This window comes from Carassius gibelio, chromosome A2 (genome assembly GCF_023724105.1).
Source record: "Carassius gibelio isolate Cgi1373 ecotype wild population from Czech Republic chromosome A2, carGib1.2-hapl.c, whole genome shotgun sequence".
In the NCBI taxonomy this organism is placed as follows: Eukaryota; Metazoa; Chordata; class Actinopteri; order Cypriniformes; family Cyprinidae; genus Carassius; species Carassius gibelio.
The window spans coordinates 18810931-18833703 of record NC_068372.1 but is presented as its reverse complement, the minus strand read 5'-3'; the positions used below and the strand labels follow the sequence as shown (position 1 = coordinate 18833703).

The window sequence follows — 22773 nt, the reverse complement described above, 5'->3', positions numbered from 1 at the left end:
ATATACAAGTCAGAAACTAAGTTTTTTTTTTTTGCACAGGCCTATCTAAAGGGTTAATGGTCCCACCTAGTGATCAACTGTAAAAATAACAAATGTTACCTCTTCCCAACAGGGAAAACCACCAACAAACAAGAATCTTACACACACACAAAAACTATAATTTCCTGTTATACTCCATATAACTCCATATACAAGCTAAAAACTAAGCCTTTTTTTGCACAGGCCTATCTAAAGGGTTAATGGTCCCACCTAGTGATCAACTGTAAAAATAACAAATTTTACCTCTTCCCAAAAGGGAAAACCACAAACAATCAAGAATGCATGATTACATGGTGTCATGGCTTTGCAATCAAAAAATTTCATTATAATGGAAGTCAATAGGGCAAAAACAGCCACCAACAACCAATTAGGGACAAAAATATTTAATCTAATGCTGCACAAAAACTAAAAATGCATCAAAGCCAATGTTGCTACTAATCTTTGACATGCCCAAGACTGTTATAAAAAGTAAAAAAAAATTAAAATCCAGCCACAATTACTTTTATATTGAAAATAATTCATTTTGTGTGTTTTTTCCCCCAAATCAGTGACATCATTTATGAACTTGGCAATTAAAAAGTTAAAATCTTGGATTTTTTAAAAACATTTGGTAGTTTTGATCAGGACTGAAGTTGATTAAAAGATTAATGCAAAAAAAAATGAATCTGATACATTTTACATCGAAAAAAAAAAATGAATCTGATACATTTTACATCGAATACATCGAAAGGGTAGTGAATTTGAACAATCCACAAGGGTTAGTAAACTATAAGAAATGTGTGTTATACTCCATACGTCTTTAGTCTGAATCTTCAGAATCATACTATTACTGTACCAGTTTGGGCTTATAAGTAGATGTGAAATATAGCACTGCTTGTAACACTTGTCCTTCACAAATTGGATTGTGGAGTGGTAATTGATCCTTACTTCAACTGCTCTATTTTAATGATCAAAGTGTTTGCCTTGTGATATGCATCTTGCTGGGAGCAAAATCTAATTAAATCTTTGATAATTTATTCATATTTAATGTGAGTGAAAAGCTCAAATCCAAATTTTACTACAGGTGCTTATACATCAATATTTTAGAGTATGTATTCCTTTATGACACAAAAGTTCATCATGCTTTGTGACTCCATAATGAATCTGCCACTGGAATCTCCTCAAGATTTCGCTTTTCAAAAATGTCTGTGTAAAAAACTGGTCGAACTGATTAAGCATGCATGCATGTATGGCTTTGGGAAATCCATGAGCAGAAACAATAAACATGTCAAATCGAAAAGGTGAAATATGGAAAGATTGCTGACCAAAATAGCCCTTTTGTCTTAGGCCCACGCCTTAAGGGCATGAGGTTTTCAGGGAAAAACAAGTAGTGGATGATATATGCTTGATGTATGTAAAACATTAAAATATTCAGAACACCTTCAGCTTGAATGCGCATAAACAATAAACTAATAAATGATTTTCAATATCAATGATCAATGATCTAAATCAAACATCAGCTCCAAGTGTCAATCTGTTCTTTTAGACAGTATTTTAGAAATGAAATGCATGTGTGGGAAGTAAACCACATACTAAACCACTTAATTTCCTTTAATCGAATATGAGATATTCAACAGACTGTATAATCTGCGCTCACGTAGCTAATGTTCTCATCTTTGAAACATTATTTAAATGACAGTTTAAACCGTGCCACGTCGGAGGGCTCATCCTAATCACACTGTCTCTTCTTCTTATTCTTCGCAGTGGATCCCTTCAAACATAAGGTGACAAGGGTTCATTTCAGACCTGCTCAGTAACACAGGGCTCCTTCAAACTGTTTCAGGCAAGTGCTTGTAAACCACGCAGAAAACCTAAAATGTTTTGTGTTGTATGCATATATAAAATGCCAAACATACAGCACTTTATTAGTTCTCCCTCAGTGGGTTTTTAATTTGTGCCGTTACCAGTGTTTTTGGACTTTATAATGACACCTATTGCTGTTAAAGCATGATGCTTGTTTTTGCTTCATGCAATATACATCTATATAATACATTCCTGGATTCAATGCCAGTGATTTCTTGTGCATTGTTGGAGGTTCATATTGGTAAGTGGTCTGGCTGATGCACTGTAGTGTGATCAGACTTCCGTGAGTTCTCTTCCCCAGAGTCACTGTGCGTTGGATAGAGGAATATTTCCTTGATCTGTGACATGGAAGCTGCTGGTCGTCACAGTTTGTTTAATCACTCCAGCGGTGACTGGTTGTTGTTTGGACATTTTATATCTACACTCGTACTCATTCTGTCTGAACTGTCTGCTGTACTGCGCTCGTGCTGATCCATAGAGGTGACCTCAGGTCAGTTGGGACACATTTTCCCATTAGAATGACCCATTAGCTAAAGCATCAGCCATGAGACAAAGAAAATAATATTGTTGTTGTTATCAGGATATTATTAACTCAATTGCAAGATGAGGCTGTTCATGTGACCTTAATATGGCAGCGAAACGTGGAGTTGACGTGCAGAATAAAACAGCTTTATCTGCGATTCTATATTTTAATGATTTTTCTCAAAAGTGCTGTTCATTGAAAAAATACTAATTTGCAACATGAATGCGTCTCTACACTTAAAATACACCTTCAAAGTAGCTACATCAAAATGTAGGCTACAAAAGTGTCTACTGAACTGGTCTGTGAAGGCAGCTTATTGTGCATTGATATGCTAAGCATCAGCTGTCACTTGTCAAGCTGCCCTACAATTAACATATGCAGAAACGATGTATGTGTATGCGTATCAGAGAGAGATAGATAGAGAGAGAGAGAGAGAGAGAGAGAGAGAGAGAGAGAGAATTCTGCACATTGCGCGACTCACATATAACAGTTTTTTTATGTAGGATAATTCGCAAAACTGGTTATCATGCACACACAGTCACACAAGAAAATTATAGGTGACAATTAGTTGCACAAGGTGAGCAAAGTTAGTTATGATTCGCAAAATCGCAATATAATTTGTTAATAAAAATTAACTTAACGCACTAATGAATTGGGAAGACTATTGCTTTCACGTGACATTCACATTACTTTATTATTTCAGCGAATACAGCATAACTAAATGGCACACAGTTACGCGCATACAAATTCACGGCACCTCACCACAGCACACCTGGTTATTGGTTTTCTTCCATTCCCACTTACCTTTAGGTAAGAACACTTTTGCTTCAGCGAAGGCAGTATCGGCACATTCGGTAGAAAACAATGTCCTGAGCGGACGCTGTCCGTCAGTGTGAGTGTCTCTGAGAGGAGTGACCGCGCTGCGCTACTGCAGCTTCTCGAGTCTCCACCTCGGCGCAGCAGACCACATGGATGGGTTAAGAGTTACCATATCACATCCCATTGAGAGAGACAACTGTACTGAGCGGTGTTCCCATGTTACAATTAGACGGTTTTATCATTGTTACTTTCTGCAGTTTTGGCACAGGAGAAATTATATTCTCTGAGGCAGCTAGCCTATTTCAACGTGAAAAGGCAAACAAACACACAGACCTAGAGCTAAGAAGCTACTGTATATCAGTAAGGACAACTAATAAATGCTTGTCTAATTGAGCTTCATGATGCTCTTCCGCTACACATAACCCTTGCACACACTCACCTGTTGACATTAGATCTATAGCAAATTTTGTGGATTTTCCAGCATATATAAATATATAGTACAGACCAAAAGTTTGGACATACCTTCTCATTCAAATGGTCTTCTTTATTTTCAGGACTATGAAAATTGTAGATTCACACTGAAGGCATCAAATCTATGAATTAACACATGTGGAATTGTATAAATAAAGTGTAAAACAACTGAAAATATGTCATATTGTAGGTTCTTCAAAGTAGCCACCGTTTGCTTTGATTACTGCTTTGCACACTCTTGATATTCTCTTGATGAGCTTCAAGAGGTAGTCACCTGAAATGGTCTTCCAACAGTCTTGAAGGAGTTCCCAGAAATGCTTAGCACTTGTTGGCCCTGGCCTTTTGCCTTTTGTCTGCGGTCCAGCTCACCCCTAAACCATCTCGATTGGGTTCAGGTCCGGTGACTGTGGAGGCCAGGTCATCTGGCGCAGCACCCCATCACTCTCCTTCTTGGTCAAATAGCCCTTACACAGCCTAGAGGTGTGTTTGGGGTCATTGTCCTGTTGAAAACTAAATGGTCCAACTAAAGGCAAACTGGATGGAATAGCATGGCGCTCCAAGATGCTGTGGTAGCTATGCTGGTTTAGTATGCCTTCAATTTTGAATACATTCCCAACATTTCTGCTTGTTGCCTTTCTGTAGCAGTGGTTTCCTAGCAGATATTCTACCATGAAGGCCTGATTCACACGGTCTCCTCTTAACAGCTGTTCTAGATATGTGTCTGCTGCTAGAACTCCGTGTGCCACTGACATGGTCTCTAATCTGAGCTGCTGTTAACCTGGGATTTCTGAGGCTGGTGTCTCGGATGAACTTATAATAAAGAAACAAACAAAATCCGAACACCTTATTAGCTGGTTGTATTTTTATTGGTCACTTAATGAAACATAACAGGGAGCAGAAAAAAACAGACAAATAAATCCATTCTTTGCAAATGTTGATTTACTGTAACATTATTTATTTACACATTAGAGAACTATAGCTTTAGATTTTTTTTTTTTAATCCCAACAATGTCCCCTACTTATAAACAGAGGTGGGTAGAGTACCCAAAAACTTTACTCAAGTAAAAGTAAAAGTAATTCTAGAAATATTTACTCAAGTAAAAGTAAAAGTACTAGTCTTGAATAGTTACTTGAGTAAGAGTAAAAGAGTATCGGATAAAAAATCTACTCAAGTAGTTAGTTACTAGTTACTTTGGGTCATATATACGGAGCCTTTTTTTATATAGATATATAGACAAAAAATGTATGTAATGTATGTGTGTGTGTATAAATGTATATATTTCATCAGCCTTTAATCCAATTTATGTAATTTATTATAAAACCCTGTCTGTTTATTTAAGTAACAAATATAGGTATCATGCCATAACATATTTTTAATACGACTGACTTTATTTTAAATGTGAATTTAACATTGAAAGTTAATGTGATATAAATATTGCTACTAATCTTTCATTGTTCAGAAAGAGAGCAAATAACATTTACATTATTAAACATAATTTTCACTGACAGTCTAGATTTCATTCACTCTCAGAAACTACCATTAAAATCACTGAAACTGTCAACACTGTGAAATCAATATCTTAATTATAGATTCGTACACACATCTGCACTTTGTTGTTTCTGACGAGAGAATTCGGCAGAAAGAGGTATTCAGTAAGTGAGCGAGTGAAGGAAGCACCGGCATTTCAGCGATGACTCATCGGAACACCTCTGATTGGCCATTGCATTCAAAAGCTCAACAGAACCGTGTGTGATTGGTTATAATGCGCAGCGCTGTAAAAACGCGTCTGTCTCTGGCTCAGCGCCAGCAAGCGATCACAGATCTGAATTTAGCAGCTGATGATATGACTTGCTGAACGTACTCGCACTGGTGTGATTGTATTAAAATTAATAAAATCTTAATCGGCTATTCTTTGTCTTTTGGAAGCTGCATTCAACCTGTTATAAGCCACACACGTACAACAAACTAATGTCACAGACTCACAGTGGTATCGTGTACTGTAATCGAATGTAGCCCAAGTTATTACCTGTTAAACAGTAGACAGCACACGCGTTCATCTAATAAGGATCTCCATCGCAAGCAAATAATAGCCTTTGCAGATTAGCTTTCAATTCAGTGCAGTTCCATAGCCCCGTTTTCAACGCTGCTAATATTCTTAAACGTCTGAGTGAACCGCTTCAGAGCTCAGCGCGTGCAGCATGGAACTGAACGACTCAATCAAACTGATTCATGAACCAATTCACTCGTTTGCCAATTGGTTTGATCAAGCCTTTGAACAGAGTTGACTCAAAAGAATGAATCATTCGCGAATGGGCATCGCTCATTGTCCAGAGAAAAGTAGACGTCGCGTTTGGAATAAACTGAAGCATTTATTGCATTAAGATAAAGTAACGAGAGGGGCGTCGCCCACAGTAACGAAGTAAAAGTACAGATTTTCCCCAAAAAATTTACTCAAGTAAGAGTATAAAGTACCCATCTTTAAATATACTCCGAAAAGTATTCGTTACCCCGAAAAATTACTCAAGTAAATGTAACGAAGTAAATGTAACTCGTTACTACCCACCTCTGCTTATAAATATCTTATCCATGAAGATGTCTTCTCTGGCCTGTCCCAATGCAGCTAACCTGTGCATAATGAAATGAAAGGTAGAGTTTATTTATTTATGTTTATTTATTTATTTTAAATTTTCATGTACATAATTGTATGTAGCTTTAAGTCTCACTAGGTTGTAACTGTCAACCGTGTTACATCACATTAGTCTTATTAATAGCTCTTTAATATTTTTTTCCCTTTATTTATATATATATATATATATGCTAAAATATTAGTTATTTCAAGTTAAAAACAAACTACAGTGAAGTGTAGAACTGTGTAGCCAAATCACAGATCTGTCAGAATTCAAATTCAAAGTTAAACTGCCTTCAAATTAAAATGTGTTGGTTATACAGATGAAACAGTCATCTGAAACAGTCAGACAGAAGTGTTTTCATATTTGGCGCTTTAATTTATGTAAATAAGCGCGTAAAAGATGACGCGTCGCCCACAAACGTGACATATTGCACAAATATAGGGGTGTACTGAAATAAGCATTATATTTCGTTTAATAAAACTACTTAATATATATCCAAAAACGATCTGGAAAAACAAAAAAAAATGTTTGTGGTAGTACAAATTATAATGTTATTCTTGTATTTTATATATTTAGCAGACGTAATAGCGTAAAGATATTGATCTCCCCCCGCGGAAGACATGTAAGTGCCCGGATCCCGCCGAATCCTCTTTGGCGCTTCTGTACTCTTTTCCTGTGAGGGTCGGCTCTACGCTAATCTGACAGTCACATAATGCTTACTTTCTGCTGTAAAATTAATTAAACCAGTAAAAACAATGTCGGAAGACGACTTAAAAGTACCAGAAGAGCTTTTCAAGGACGTGAAGTTCTATGTGGTGGGAGACATTGATCAGAAGGTAACCTTTCATTGAACAGTAAGAGGCTATTCATTTAGCTTTTTGGCTAATAGTGGATAATGTCTGGTGTTAGCATGAAGGCTAACCTACAGCATCTCTCATAACATGGTGAAACTAAGGGATACTTATAGACACATTGTATTGAATATTATTCTTTAATACAATCGTCTTTATTATCTCTGGTGCCTTTATCTGCTGTTAGCGAAATCTTCAGTATATCAACGTTAGCCATTCTCAGTGACAACAATGCGACACTTCTCACGTTGGACTAAGCTTTGAGTTGTGTTAGGGATTTATTGCGACTGTGGGAATGATCCTGTGTGTAAACAGATTTTGTCTTGTATCTTAAATAGGAATTCGAACAAACGAAAAAAACGTTAGCATATTTAACGTTAGCCCTCCTTTATGTGTTTATCATATTGTCTTTATTATGGATGGATTCTCAGTTTACTTATTATGTTTACATTAGATCCTTGAGTGATTTTTTTATACAGTTTTTGTGCTACATCAATTAAGAGCTAGCAGCAAACAGATACTGTTTAATTTTATAAATTGATTGATTTGATAAATTGATTTGACTGAAATGTTATTGACATTTTCTGATAGGTTGTACAACTTCTGAAAGCTGGGAAAGGAAAAGAAGTGTCTTACAATGCCCTAGCAACCCACATTATAGCAGAAGATGGGGACAATCCAGAGGTTGGGGAATCCAGAGAGGTCTTTGACTTGCCTGTTGTGAAGGTAAAAACACATGTTTGAAAGACATTTACTGCTGGCAACCGTTTAGGCTGATCTCCTGCCTGTATTTGATGTGATCGCTTTCTGTTTTAGCCGAGCTGGGTGATCCTGTCTGTCAAATGTGGAGACCTGCTACCGTATCCTTTCATGATTAATGGGTTTGAAAGTCTACAGTTGTGATGTTGTTTTTGCACCCAACATGTCACACATCAACTTTATGCAATGTTGCAACTGTTGACTAATTAAAGATGAATAGCATACTATTTAGATGTTCATTTATCTTGACTGGTAATCAATCAGAGTTACAGGATTTTCCCCAGAGTCAGGACAAGTGTTCTTTGGTGTCACAGCTTGTCTGCCACATGTAAGTTTCTCCTGCATATTCTGACAATTAATTCAAATCTACATCTCATCATCTGTCATTTTCAGGCTGCTTGGATTGATTTGAGTATTTACCAGTCTTGTTATTTTTTATAGCTGTCAGAGGATCTCAACACACTTTGGGCCTTTATTACATTCTATGGAGGTGACTGTCAGCTCCACTTTAACAAGAAGTGTACACATCTGGTTGTGCCTGAACCGAAGGGGGTAAGCGCATGTCTGTAGTCTTATAATCAAATGTTTACTAATGGTAGTTAGATGTCAGTCTAAAATTTAGGCTATTGTGTTTTTATTAATTTTGAATGCATAGTGCACCATAAGGCAATGTGCATCAATACAACGTCTTATGGTCCACTTTCTCTCCAAAGTAAAGTGGGGGAGGTGTGTGAGATCCAGCTGCTCAGTTAAAGTTTACGACTAATAGAGTGCGTTTAACAGCTGCTGTCTGGAAGACTCTTTCTAGGTTTACGTCCGTGGGTTGTTTGCTATTGGATCAATTGAGGGATGGAATTGAATTGCTGGTCTTGTTTTATTGGCTCTGTTTTTGAGGTCTCAGTGCTGTATTCAAAAACGGGTCCGTTTTATACCCACCATCTTAACCGTCTAGGTTTTCAAAGCCTGCCTTTCATAGGCTACCCTTAGTAACCAAACAAATGTCATTGGTATTATCTTGTGAGCACGCTGAAACCTTTCTGATTTAACTATTTAGACTGAGAAAAATCCTGTGTTCTTTGACAAATTTAATGGAAATATATAACATCAGTTTTTTCTTTTTAAAATAAATTATATATTTTTTAATTTATATTTATGAAGCCCTTAAAGCTTCACTTTTGTTGACAACAGTCAAGTTTGGGAAGATGGTTGGCATGTTTTTTTTCCCCAAATGCATATTATAAGCAACCCAATCTTGCTGCACATGTAGAAATCATTTCAACTAAAGAAGCATTTACTGTGAACCACAGCACATTAGGGGTGGGCAAATGGAAAAAATGTCATATCACAATCTTTTTTTAGAAATATCACGATTCAAGATTTTATCACCATTCTTTGTCATGTTGGTTTTACTATTTTGCAAGTTGTCTGAGCTTTATAGCCAAACTAATTTCCTATTATAAAGACAAAGCCTTTCAACTGTATTACATTTCTTCAGTCAAGAGCAGTGAGTGATTTTTTTTTTCCTCTTTGTTTTGTTGTTTTATTAACGTTAAATAGTTCACCCAAAAATAAAAATTCTGTCAGCTATCTGTAAATTCTGTCATATTGTTTTATATTTATACCACCATTTACTCACTCAAAAGTGGTTTTAAACCTGAATTAGTTTTTTTTCTTCTTCTGAAGATAAATGCTATTTTGAGGAACGTGGAAAACCAAACAGTTGCAGTGACTTCCATAGTATTTTTTGTTACTATCAAATTCAGTGTGGACCAGCAACTCTTTAGTTACCCACATTCTTCAAAATATCTTTTGTGTTTTGCACAAGAAAGAAATTTTGGACAACGTGACAGTGACTAAATAATGACAGAAATAAAATTTTAGGGTGATCCATCCCTTGACAGAAATGAAAGTAGGCTGCATGTTTAATAGGCCTACTGTCCCTTTAAGATCTGCACACATCTGATATACAGGCACGTATACACGTTTTTCTCTCAACTGTTTACTTTAATTTTAGACATAACCAACTGAGTCTACATGTAATCCTTGTGTGTTTTAACTGTATTAGCGCTAAATTTAACTTAGTTCAATAATCAGGTGCTGTTTGACAGGTTTTAGTGCGCACGCTTCAAGTGTATGCAGGACTCAGACCAGTGCGTGAATGAAAAGCACATGCAGATAAAGAGAGAGTAACTCTACCGCTCAGTTAACACTGCTGTGAATGCATGTGACATGGTACAGTATATGATGGAGGCGCCAGAGCTGCAGTTTATAGAGTGTGCACTGTAGCACGATACTTAGATATTTCTTCAAAAACAGATAGTGGATACATTTTTATCATCCATGTTCAAAAATCGTTATATCGCACACCCCTACAGCACATATATTTATTTAAATAAATTGCCTCATTTGTGATTTGATAATCTCACTAGGCCATATTGCAATTTTGGTTTTATTTTGATTCGTGTAATTAGTTTCTCATTTGGGTTTTTCGGTCTTTTGCAGGCCAAGTATGAATGTGCTTTGCGGCATAGCAACATTAAGGTAGTAACTCCAGAATGGATTTTGGACTCTGTAAAAGAAAAGAACAGGAAAGATGAGACTCTGTATCACCCACGTCTTACAGTATATGAGGCACCAGAAGAGGAAGGCAGCGAGTATGAAAATGAAAGGAGCTCACGTTCTGATGGCAGCTACAGTGACAGACGCTCACCTCACAGCCGACGGTCCAGCCCTACATCATCCCGCGATGCTTCCCCGGTAGACAGGCGTAGTCGTTCACCCTCATCGAAACATGAGCGCAAGTCAGAGTTGATGTTTGATGACTCTGATGACTCGTCTCCTGAGAAGGAGGACTGCAATCTGAACTGGACCCCAGCGGAGGTGCCACAGCCTGGCCCCGCTAAGCGTCGAATACAGCCTGGCAAAGAAACAGGTTTGATCAATCTCTGTGCCAATGTCCCACCTGTACCTGGAGGCTTTGGGCAGCCAGATGCTCGGCTGGTCAGCGCAGGTGGAGGTGTGCCTATAGGGGTGGAGAGATCAGATGTCATGGGTGGATGGAATCCAGCTGCACGGACTCTGAGGAACATTACTAACAACACGGACAAGCAACAGGCTTCACGGCCCTCCAATGTGACACATGTAAGGGGTTTGATTTCGTTTTAAACTTATATAGAGGTAGAAATTTTCCTCAATTAATCATGGTTTTTATCATGGTCAAAGTTTTTGAAGTCTTATTCAATGAATCAAAAAAACAAACAGTAAAAAAACAATAATATTGTGAAATATTACTGATTAAAATAAGTTTTTTTTTCTGTTTTAATATATTTTAAAATGTAGTTTATTCCTGTGATGGTAAAGCTGGATTATTAATTAATTAATTAATTAATTCTTTAATTTCAGATCCTTCAGAGTATTTCACCCTCCTCTAAAGGTGTGGTGGAGCACCTGGGAAATCAAGGCCAGTCTGGTGTTCCCAACCAGCTTCTGTATAATTCAGTTAAGACCCCGCAACAACTACCACCGGAAGCACAGCAGCAGTTAATGCAGCAGCAACAGTTACATCAGCTACCACAACAGCAACAACAGCACCCGCAACAGATGGCACAACAGCATCCTATGATGCTGCCACAGGTGATGCAGATGCACCACCATCAGCAGCAGCAACCACAACAGCAGCAGCCGCAAACACAACCACAGCAGCAACCACAGCCACAGCAAGGCTTCCCTCAAATGCCTCAGCAGTCTCATCAGTTCTTACAGCAACAGATGCATCAGCAGATGTATGCACAACAGCAGCAGCAGCAGCAACAACAACAGCACACATTCCCACAGCAGCAAATTCGACCACAGCAGCTCCCAAGGCCACCACTTCAGCAGCAGCATGCATTGCAGCAACAGTTGCAGCAGTTACAACAGCAGCATAGGCTCCAGTTACAGTTACAGCAACAACAACAGCAGCAGCAACAACAACAACAACAGCAGCAGCAGCAGCAACAACAACAACAACAGCAGCAGCAAAACCAGCAGCAGATGCACCAACAGCATTTGCAGCAGCAACAACATTTCTTACAACAGCAACTCCAACAGCAGCACATGCAACAGCTGCAACAACAGCAGCAAATGCAACAGCAGCATCTGCACAACCAGCAGTCGCTGCAACATCAGAACCAGTCGGTTACTCCACATCAAACCCAGACCATCCTGCAACCTCCAGTGACTCCTGTGCAGCTGCACCAACTGTTTGGGCATGAGCCAGGCCAAGACAGTAAGTGCAGTGGTTGCTGCTTTGCGATAACACAGGCGCGCACAATATAAAAAGTTTCTCTTTGTTATTGAGATGTATGCAGAGTCTTATGAAATTTCAGCTAACTGAAACGGTGATTTCCAATGAATGGATTGACTCACAAGTAGGGCTGTGTGATAAAACGATAATTATCACAATATGACTTTCCTTGATAAAACTATAACAAGAGTTTGAATAATCTTTGATGTAATATTTATGTGCCATAAGTAGGATGAAACAGCACTACTCATTTGAATCACACCACACCGGACCATTTATCCGCTCAGTTTAAAGTTCAAACAACAAGTCTGTGTTGGATAAAACTTAATGTAGTTCTTAAATGAAATCTTAACATTTAAAAAATATTCAATGCATTATTTTTTTGTCATAACTTATTTACTATATAGGTATTTAAATAATTCATCATTATAGGCTGTTGCCTGGCCTTCATGATTTGAAATAATATTCCTCATTAAAACATGCAGAACCCAAGACATTTTTTTGATATATTTATTTTGTTAAAGAAACATAAATGAAAAAAAAAAGAAAATAAGTGAAACGAATTCAAAAATGTAAACAACTTTCACCTTAGGAGCAAAAATCTGCCTTTTAAACTTGAAAGAAATAAAGTTTAGAAATTTATCGTGATAATTATCGATATTAACTGCTATAAAAAAAATTATCATGATGATTGTTTTGGCCATATTGCCCAACCCTACTTACAAGATGCCAGGGGAATTTAACACAATTATTTTTTTCAGTCCCTGAAGAGGGATTCCTGGTTGGCTGTATCTTTGCAATTGCTGACTATCCAGAACAGATGGCTGATAAACAGTTACTGGCCACATGGAAAAGGGTAAGTGATTCCACCGCACCTCAGCAATACTGAATTAGAAACTCCAAAATATAGTTTTTTTTACCAAACTTATACTTTTAAATTTAGGTCCAGTGTTCAGAAGACAGTTTACAGCAGTGGTTCTCATCCAGGGCCTCAAGATTACAATAAGCAAAACAACTAAATATCAAGATATTTAAAATTTTATTTAATAGAAAATGTGAATTTTTTGTTACTTTTTTTTTTTCCTTCGAAGTACCAGGATTTCCATTGTCTTAAAAAAAAAAGTATATATGAGCTAAACTAATTTGAACATTTTAGACCTGGAAAACTCATGTAATTATTTTTTTTTTTATATAATACTTCAATTAACAGTATATAAATACTTTATAAATTCTTACTTTATAAATACTTTATAATATAAATTCAAGTATCTGTAAAATGAAAGAATTTTGTGAAGGGATGATTATGGTTTGTGACTATATTATGTGACTAACACATTATGAAATAGTATGTCAGAATATCAGTTCTGAAAAGTGCATCTCTGAAATCCAGCTCTCACTTGAATGTCCCTTTAGATTTCTTTTCCTGACAGAATGCTAATAAGACATTGTTATTTTGCACACAGATCATTCAGGCAAATGGAGGAGCTGTGGACTCTGCTCTCAGCCGCTGTACTCATTTACTTTGTGAGAGTCAAGGCAGCAATATCTATCTCCAGGTAAACAAAAGCTTGTTTTGAAAAGAAGCTTGCATTATACATTATCCTTGCTGTCTGTTAAACTGCATAGTGTTAAATTGGTGGGAAAATATCCTGAATGTTATGTATGCTCTTTTTTCAGGCTGCTCTCAGTTGTGACATTTACTAATGATCTGTTATTAAACTCATTTTTTTCTGTGCCAGGCTTTGAGAGAGGGAAAGCGTTGTGTGACGGCTCACTGGCTTAACACTGTTCTCAAGAAGAAGAGGATGGTTCCCCCCCACAGGACCCTTCATCTTCCCTTCAGCTTCCCTCCAGGGGCCAAGCCCTGCTCCCAGCATGTAAGAACCAGTCCTTTCTGTTCACTGGCTGTGTTCAGTAGTAGACATGATTTTTAAATAATCCTAACATTTTATTATTATTTAACAATAGTGATTACCTGATTTTAAATAATACTGAAGTATTATTGATAATGATAATACAATTTTTATCTGGGACATGAATGTTCACATTAGTGTTTGAAATATAGTCCTTGATATTGAATCAATACAAAAACAGAATCAAATTCATTCTGCAAATACTCTATACCCAGCCCTATGTCAAACATGTGCTGTTATCCAGTTTCTCATACATTTGAGCTGTGCTGTACATGACCTTTAGTTTCATTTTTGGATTTTGGATTTGTTTTTTGCTGTAACAGATCATTTCTGTGACTGGATTCGTGGACAGTGATCGTGATGATTTGAAGCTCATGGCCTATCTAGCAGGAGCCCGATACACAGGCTATCTGTGTCGTAGCAACACTGTACTCATCTGTAAAGAGTAAGAACCAATGCGGTCTCCAGTTGTTGCTGTCTTTCAACTGGTCGTTCACTTCTGGAGGCTTTTTTCCTTCCAGAAATTGTTAAAGTTTACTAAAGTTAGTAAATCACTATTACAGTTCATAGAAGTTTAGTAAACTGAACATTTGCAGTGCATATGTGGATTTGTTTTTCTTTCAGTCATTAATATCAGAACTCAATCTCAATACCCTTTTAAGGCAGTTAGAACTGTTTTTTCTTTAACAAATGTGCAAATATATTAAAAACAACAAATTACATTATTTTTTCTTATATTTCTGGAAGCTCAGTCTTATTATTTATATGCAATGCCCCCTCTATCAATGCCATCAGACCGAGTGGGCTGAAATACGAGAAGGCAAAGGAGTGGAGGATCCCCTGTGTGAACGCCCAATGGCTGTGTGACATCCTACTGGGGAACTTTGAAGCTCTGCGGCAAATCCAGCACAGCAGATACTCCCAGTTCAATTTGCCTGAACCACTGGCACCTAACCCTCATTTTGTGCACAATCTTCTGAGTAAGCTTTATTTCAAACTTCAGCAATGTCCTTTTAAGTTACAACGATGCTATAGCTGCCAGATTTCCAAGCTATCAAGGAGGTAGAACATAACGTGCTCTAATTTTTGGGGTCAGGTGCTTGGCGTATTCCTGTGAAGATCTCTTCGGAGGCGTTGGCGGTGAGTGGGCTCTCACACAGACACACTCTGATTGCTTGCTCTCTTGTTTGTGAATCTTGAGTCTTGCAGTGAAAGTCCTCAGTGGATAGAGGTGTATCACAGTCATCCTTTTTTGATGTCCCTTCATACAGAGCTTACGTCTGCAGCTGAAACAGAAACAGGCTGATGTCGGCTCGCAACCACCCAACAAGAGGCCCAAGTGAGTTCAAACCGTTAGAGATTGTTGGAACTATAATTAGAGCTGTGTGGTAGAATCCAGATTGTGCTGTTTCCAGATCCAGTTCTTCCCACAGTTTTCTTCTTTATCTCTCAATTTCTAAATTATAATTGAGTTTTGATGTGAATGCTAAGTGCATTCATGTGAGGGCATTCATACAACCAAGCGTGCTCAAAAACACATGCAAGCAAAAAAGATGAATCTTTATCCAGTGTCTGCTCTGTTTCTCTCCAGAAGTTATAATTAATTAAAATTTGGTAACACTTAAGTTTAGGTAGCAATTTTCACTATGAACTAATTGCTTATTAGCATGCATGTTACTAGCATATTGGCTGCTTATTTGTACTTAATTTAAAGCACATAAGTTCTTATTTTCAACAATAGCCTGGCAGGAGAATTAAAATCTCCTTGAGGACATACAAACATACATTGCCATATACAAAAGAAAAGAAAAGCGTAAAACATTGAACGCAGAGCTGAACCTGTATGCGCATGCTGTGGTGATGGTAATGAAATTTGCTTCATGCATATACATACTTTGGGCTTAAGTATGTGATAAAAAGGATAAAAAATGAAATATTAAGAGAGTGTTAAGTACAATAAATAAAAAATATTTAAACTTTCCTGGCTGGATGCTGAACAAATAACATTCTCTTTTCTTCTGCAGGTTAGAAGAGTTGCCAACACCTACTAAAAAGCTTCCACCCGAGTCCACACCTTACGTGCTTTTCACAGGCTTCGAACCTCTGCAGGCTCAGCAGTGCATAAAGGTAACTAAACACATGCACACTTTTTGTAAGCTGCAGAGGCAAATGTACTGACACTGATCAAGTTTTAAGAAGTACCATAAAATGTCTCTAGTCACATTGTGTCTAGTTGGCGGCTCTCAAGGCTGCTGGAAATCTTTTGAAATGAACATGTTTGTTAAATGGTCATGAGCTCATTTCCTCTGAACTGTTCAAGAGCACAGAGAAATATATTGCTCCACTCAGATGCGCTTCAGTAAGTAACCCTCATGGTGTTCTGCTCGCCCTCCCCTGGATCCTTTTATCCTCTCTTTAATCATCTTTCTCTCTCTCTCTCCTCCTCCTCGGCTCCAGAAATTGTATGATCTTGGAGGGGAAGTGGCTGACAGCGCTCAGAAGTGCACTCATCTGGTTGCTAACAAAGTGACAAGAACTGTGAAGTTCCTCACTGCTGTATCTGTAGTCAAGCACATAGTCACTACAGAATGGCTGGAGGAAAGCTGGAAAAGCCAGAAATTTGTGGGTGAGTCTGTGTGAAATCTAATTTAAGTTTCAATCGATTTTTACTGATGTGTGAATGCTCTGAGGAGCCTTGCTTCATATTCCAGTAAGAAATGTTTTGTGATTAAAAAATTAAATATTAATGTTCTGTAATGAAAAATGGATTGGAATATAGTTGGTTCTTGAGTTTCCATTGAAATGGACAAGCAATCTCAACCCAGCTCCAATTTGGGTGTTAAGTTAATTCTCAAACCTATTAGGAATGTGCTGATGTGGAAATTTTCATCGGTACTGCCAAATTTTTTGACACCAGAAGCAAGCTCACACTTGTCACAAGAAGACCAACCTGCCACACTGAAATATTTTAGGTTTGTTTAAAATATTTCAAATAATTTTGAAATGATACTCAGTATTTCAAAACTAGTTTGAAATCTGATCACTTGTCAGGGTTGAGCAAGAAAACACAAACAACATAAAATTAAATAGCGAGAAAGCAAAAGAGTGTAAGAGGTAGGGGTGGGCAAAAATGACAAAAAATTATATCTCGATTATTTACCATAATTTTTTGATAACTACAAGTAGAAGTGTTGTTAAACGGGAAAAAAAAAACATTTCAGACATTTTTTTTTTCTGAAATTAATTGATTAATCCCACCTAACATTAAAGTTTTTAAATAGACTTCTATTGCAATAATTTTACATTGAATCTTCAAATGAATGTAGAACCATATGAAGACAGTATATTTAAAATATTTGTTTAATGGCGACTTTTTTATGAAAGAAGGCGAGTATAACTGGTATGAATACTACGGATGTCTCTATATAGTTTTCCCCCCTAATATTTAAACATCGACTAGCCATTCAGTCAAAAGGCTGATTGATTTAGTAACGAAACTGTTGTGTGTTGCTCAGAGATGCAAAACTTTGTTTTGGAACTATTTTTGCTGTTTACAGCAGAAACAAGAACTGTTGTGTGTAAAATGTAAATCACTTAATATTAAAAGGATCGTAAATTTCAAGTCAGGTGTATGTGACTTTCTTCTTTCAGATGAATGGAATGTATATGATATAATTGAGTTAAAAAGTCCTGGCTCTTCCAAGCTTTATAATGGCAATGAAAGATGGTCTAGATTTTGAAGGCCAAAAAAGTGTGTCCATCATCATAAAAGTAGTCTACATGGCTCCAGGGGGTTAATAAAGGCGCAAGCACAAGTAGTCTAACTTACTTTGTAGAGTAGATGCGTGCACTCTTTGGGTGTGTTTTTGCTTGGTTTTGGCGATATACTCAATAATGTCAAATCCCATATCATTTAAAAAACAATTGTGATATTATCATGCATGATACATATCGCACAGCCCTTGTAAGAGGAGGAAGTGGGTGATATTTTCTGTCTGGTTTCCATTCTGTGCAAATTGGTGTAAAAAAAAAAAAAGTATATTTCTCCTTGTTCTATTTTAAAAACTAATTTATTCCAGATGTTCAAAATTCCGGAAAGAATTATGGAATCATCAGCCTTGTAGTGTATTTGCCATAAGCTCTGATTTAGAAGTTGCAACAAATGGGGCAAAATAGGGCATGATATGCTTCCAGTAAAGTTTCAATCACACCAGTGGCTGCAATTTAAAGGTATATTTTACCCAAAGATGACAGTGTGTCATTTACTCCCGTCTCATTCCAAACCTGTATGACTTTCTTCTGTGGAACATAAAATGTCATTGGTCACCAAAACTCTTTAGTTGCCAACTTTTTCCTGCCTTTTCTGCAATATGTTCTGCAGAAGAAAATCATACAGGTTTGGAACAATGTGGTAAAGTATCCCTTTAAGAAAATTATATCAGGAGATAACTCCCCTAACTTGTCCTAATTTGATTTGTCTTTGTGTTTGCAGATGAGCAGAGCTACATGCTGCGAGATGCAGAGGCAGAGGTGCTGTTCAGTTTCAGTCTGGAGGAGTCACTGAAGAGAGCTCATGCTGCTCCACTCTTCAAGGTTAAGAGCTTTGGGATATTTACTGTCCATCCACTCTTATCACTTTCCCACTTTGGTGTGTGTACTTTCAATCAAACAGACTTGTTTATGTGACTGCGCAGAACAATAGGCCAAACAACTATGTGTCTCTGCACTGACATGTGGCCTAATTGGATATCACAGGGAAGCATGTGTTCAGTTGTCTCATGCTTCTTTTGCAGGGGAAGTATTTCTATATAACTCCAGGAATCTGTCCGAGCCTCAGCACAATGAAAGTTATAGTGGAGAGTGCCGGAGGGAAAGTGCTGTCCAAGCAGCCCTCCTACCGCAAAATCATGGAGCACAAGCAAAACAAGGTACCCTAATCAGATCCCCAATATAGAGGCGTGTGAGGATGCTGTACCAGACTCGACTCGCTCTCTTAATGAACATCTATTTACAGCCAACACAGCTGCTCTTTGGATTTTGTGCTCTTTTTGTTTGAGTCACAATGTGAATTCAAAGTACCATTTAAGGGGAGTTATGTTAGTAGATAAACTAGGATGCATTAAATTTTATTTATTGCCAGGACATGTAGTTTACATAATATAATACTTAATACACTCTATAGTTCAAACTTTCGAAGGCAGTAAAGTTTTGCTTTTGAAAAATCACTGCTCTTCGGCGAGGACACATTAAATTGATAAAAAAAAAACAATTGTGATAAGTTGTTATTATAAGGTGTTACCAAATGTTCTTTGACACATTTGTCATTAACTATGGCCTGAGCATGCTTTGAAGTACATGAGACCTGATCTAAAATGGTGTTTGTCTGTGTAATAGGAACTGACACTTGAGTTATCCATGTTTGTTCCAGAATTTATCAGAGATCATTTTAATAACCTGTGAAAATGACTCCCACCTGTGTCGAGAGTACTTCCTGAAGAACATCGGTAAGAGGGCATGTCCTTCAAGCCCAGTTTCCACCTCAACATTTACATTTCTCACTGTATAAAACTGTATATAGCCACTGTAGTAGGAAAATGGAGCATGTTCACATATTTCAACCAGCCTTCAGTCAAGCAGTCAAACAATTTTTTGATGTTTTATTTCAGATGTTTACACTGCTGAGCTCATCTTGACGGGGGTGTTGACTCAGACCTTGGATTATGAATCATATCCTTTTAAAATGCATGCAAGATATAACAGACACATAAAAATAATTTCTGAATCAGCTTCTGAGTGACATCAGTGATGTCAGACTTATAATGAAGCAAGAACTGTTTTATGTAATTAAGCTTTGTTAAACTCATCATTACTGATGTTCATATGATAGCATGTGACACATTTTTTGTAATAAACAGGGTTTCCAAGCTCCTTGAAAGTACTTGAATATCAGACACATGGATTCAAGGCCTGGAAAGTACTTGAAAACAAATATAAGTGCTTGAATTAAATTAAATTTGAGATGGGGTAGCGTGAGAAAAAAAATATGTGAGCTGATGTGCAGCCCTGCATGATCCTATGGAGAAGCAGTGCATTTGCGACTATAAACTACTGCGTGCGATTATGAAAAAAAAAATATATATATTTAGGAGCACCAGTGCGACTGACCGGATCAGTATATCAGGGTTGCTTCAAAGGTTTCTTATTTATTAACAACGTGTGCGGAGTCTGAAATCTCACGAATCCTCTCATTATAGCAAACAAAGTGTTGACAGGGTGTAAATAAGAGATTCATTATGCATTGTAGGGAGCTTCGTCGATTATAATGGAACTTTGTGAGATCGCGATGAGTGAGTGACAGCTTTTAATAATTATTAAGGGAATTTGCAAATGAGATATTGATTTAATACAACAGTTCATTTAAATAGAAATGAATATTAAGTGACTTGCATTGTCTGACTACAAAACTTGCCTGAGTTTGCTCTATTTTATAAACAAAAATAGTTTCAAACAAAGTCACAGCTGAGCCACTGTGCATCTCCGAGAAAACACATGCATTTTTAAACAAATCCGAATCAATTAACCATTCAAAAAGCCATTCACTTGCTTCATTCCTTAATGAATTAGTTATTCGAATGAATCGATTGAATGAATGATTCAGTGATAAACTCAAACGCCACCTACTGGCAGTTTTGCTTTCATTTTTAAAGGATCTTTTGTTATTTAATTAACTTAATATTTCTGTATTCAACATTTTATATTTAAATCATTAACCTCAACATGAATTTATGAATTTAATTGCACTCATGCCACCTGAGTCTCATTAAACGTCTGAAAATACACCTACAAGCCACTGTGTGTTTTTCTGTTTCACCAGTACAAATTATTTTTAATACTGATTTCACTTGATTGGTAACTTATTCTACTTGATTTTATTCTGTTGTTTTAATTAGAAATTTTAAAAAGCTTATAAATGTTTACCATCTGTTTACTATTGCATTCCCTCGATTTCTAAATTGTGTGCAAAATTTACTAATTCGTTACCTCGATTTGCTAAATCGTGTGCACAATTTAGTAAATCAAGTGAACGCATTAGCAAATCGAGGGAACGCAATAGTAAGTGTGTGCACGTTTTAGTACGTTGAGGGAACGAATTATTAAATCGTGCACACAATGTATTTATTTTTTCTTGCATGTCATGTGCAGGACTCCGTAGAATTTGATAGGTGTTTGTTATAAAATAAATGGTGCTTTAAAAAGTCCTTGAATCCTGTGTTCATGAAAGAGTGGGAACCCTGAATAAATTTGAATGAATTTATTGATTTATGTATGTATGTATGTTTTGTTATGCTCCTTAACAATCTCACATATAAATTCACATGATGTCCTTGTAAGAACATGAATAATATATGACTGCTGGTGCCCTGTTCTGGATCAACGCTAAAGGTTACTTATTAAATTTTAATGTACAGTCATGTTATATTTCAATGTTTGTATTTTATTACTTGATTTAATAATTTGTTACCAGTTTTGTAAGCAAAGTAACAGTGAATCTAAATAAATTACTGTTATTTGTAATAATTGTTTTAAATGAAGGCAAAGCTATGTTTTTACTACGATAAGTGTTTTCCCCTTTTATGGTTTTGGAATAAAAATCTGAAATTTGATTTAAGTAACAAATCTGTCAGTATATCTGTCTGAATGGATGACTTACATTTACACACATTTCTGAACTCTGCTTGAAATGTATTGAACATATTTATAAATGTCAGGTCTGGAGGAAATAGTGATTTCCTAAATGACACATCTTTTATTCTGTCTAAACCCCCCAAAAATCTCCCAGGTTTGCCAGGTCACAAAACACATTGACTCTCAATCATGTCGTCTCACCAATGCTTTCGGGAGTACACAGGGTACTACTCTGTTCTCATTGAGGCGTTCTCTCAAAAGCATTATTCTTGATAGACAAAATTCAATTAAATGCTAATGAAGTGTTGGAGTACTTACCGGTGGAAGGCAATTGTGTGCTGTCAGACAGTTCGCCCGGGGTGATCCCATGGCTCCTGAGTTGGGTTGTGGAGTGGAGCTGGCAGTAATGCCTTCTAAAATGGGATAAATTAAAACTTCCCCAGCCAAGGTCATGTGCCAGAAATGCAACAGGGGAAACAATAGGTGGTTTGCTCAGAGCTTGAGATCGCCCACTCAAGTGTTAAAATACACCCTAAAAGTGCTTTTACAATGCTTCTGTTTTGGAGTCTAACATACTGCATCAGAGAATGCTTACAACTGAATAATTCTGTGCAAACTGTACTACATAGCTTCCTACACGAGTCCACTGAGGTGGTTCTTTGTGCTGCTACAGAAACCTTGAAACTTGTTGTGGAATCTGTATCCATCTTTCTTTTTCAACACAATCATCGTTTATGGTTTAAGGGGCGACAAAATATGTTTCAATCTTTGTTTGTTACAATAAATAAGCTCTAGCAGAAGATTGAGAAGAATAAACGTGAGTTTATTAAGTGGCACAATAAATAGAAATACAAAGAAATTTTAAGCAAATGGCAGTAGCTTGAATAACTAATGCAGCCGCCTTAATTTCCTATCCAACTGACACTCTTGTTAATTGCGATGAATTAATAATGC

At 37.0% G+C, this 22773-nt stretch overlaps 1 protein-coding gene across 1 annotated transcript; it reads left to right on the top strand.

Annotated features, from left to right (window-relative positions):
- The first annotated feature begins 6959 nt into the window (after window positions 1–6959).
- Window positions 6960–21802, top strand: LOC128029537 (PAX-interacting protein 1). The gene is made up of 21 exons (XM_052617375.1): window positions 6960–7161; window positions 7768–7902; window positions 7993–8036; window positions 8200–8263; window positions 8377–8487; window positions 10438–11076; window positions 11338–12202; window positions 12982–13076; window positions 13684–13776; window positions 13960–14097; window positions 14457–14578; window positions 14929–15113; window positions 15230–15273; window positions 15405–15472; window positions 16158–16260; window positions 16591–16759; window positions 18626–18726; window positions 18927–19061; window positions 19562–19637; window positions 19800–19864; window positions 21502–21802. Exons 1-21 carry the CDS (start codon window positions 7081–7083, stop codon window positions 21511–21513), a joined length of 3345 nt encoding a protein of 1114 aa, XP_052473335.1. The 5' UTR covers window positions 6960–7080; the 3' UTR covers window positions 21514–21802.
- The last annotated feature ends 971 nt before the right edge of the window (window positions 21803–22773 follow it).

What these genes read in the sequence shown, in the direction of transcription:
- LOC128029537 (XM_052617375.1), top strand. Translation starts at nt 7,081, where the DNA reads ATGTCGGAAGACGACTTAAAAGTACCAGAAGAGCTTTTCAAGGACGTG. An exon ending in AAATGTGGAGACCTGCTACC is followed by an intron (nt 8,037 to 8,199) that starts GTATCCTTTCAT and finishes GTAATCAATCAG; the next exon opens with AGTTACAGGATTTTCCCCAG. An exon ending in GGCCCTCCAATGTGACACAT is followed by an intron (nt 11,077 to 11,337) that starts GTAAGGGGTTTG and finishes CTTTAATTTCAG; the next exon opens with ATCCTTCAGAGTATTTCACC.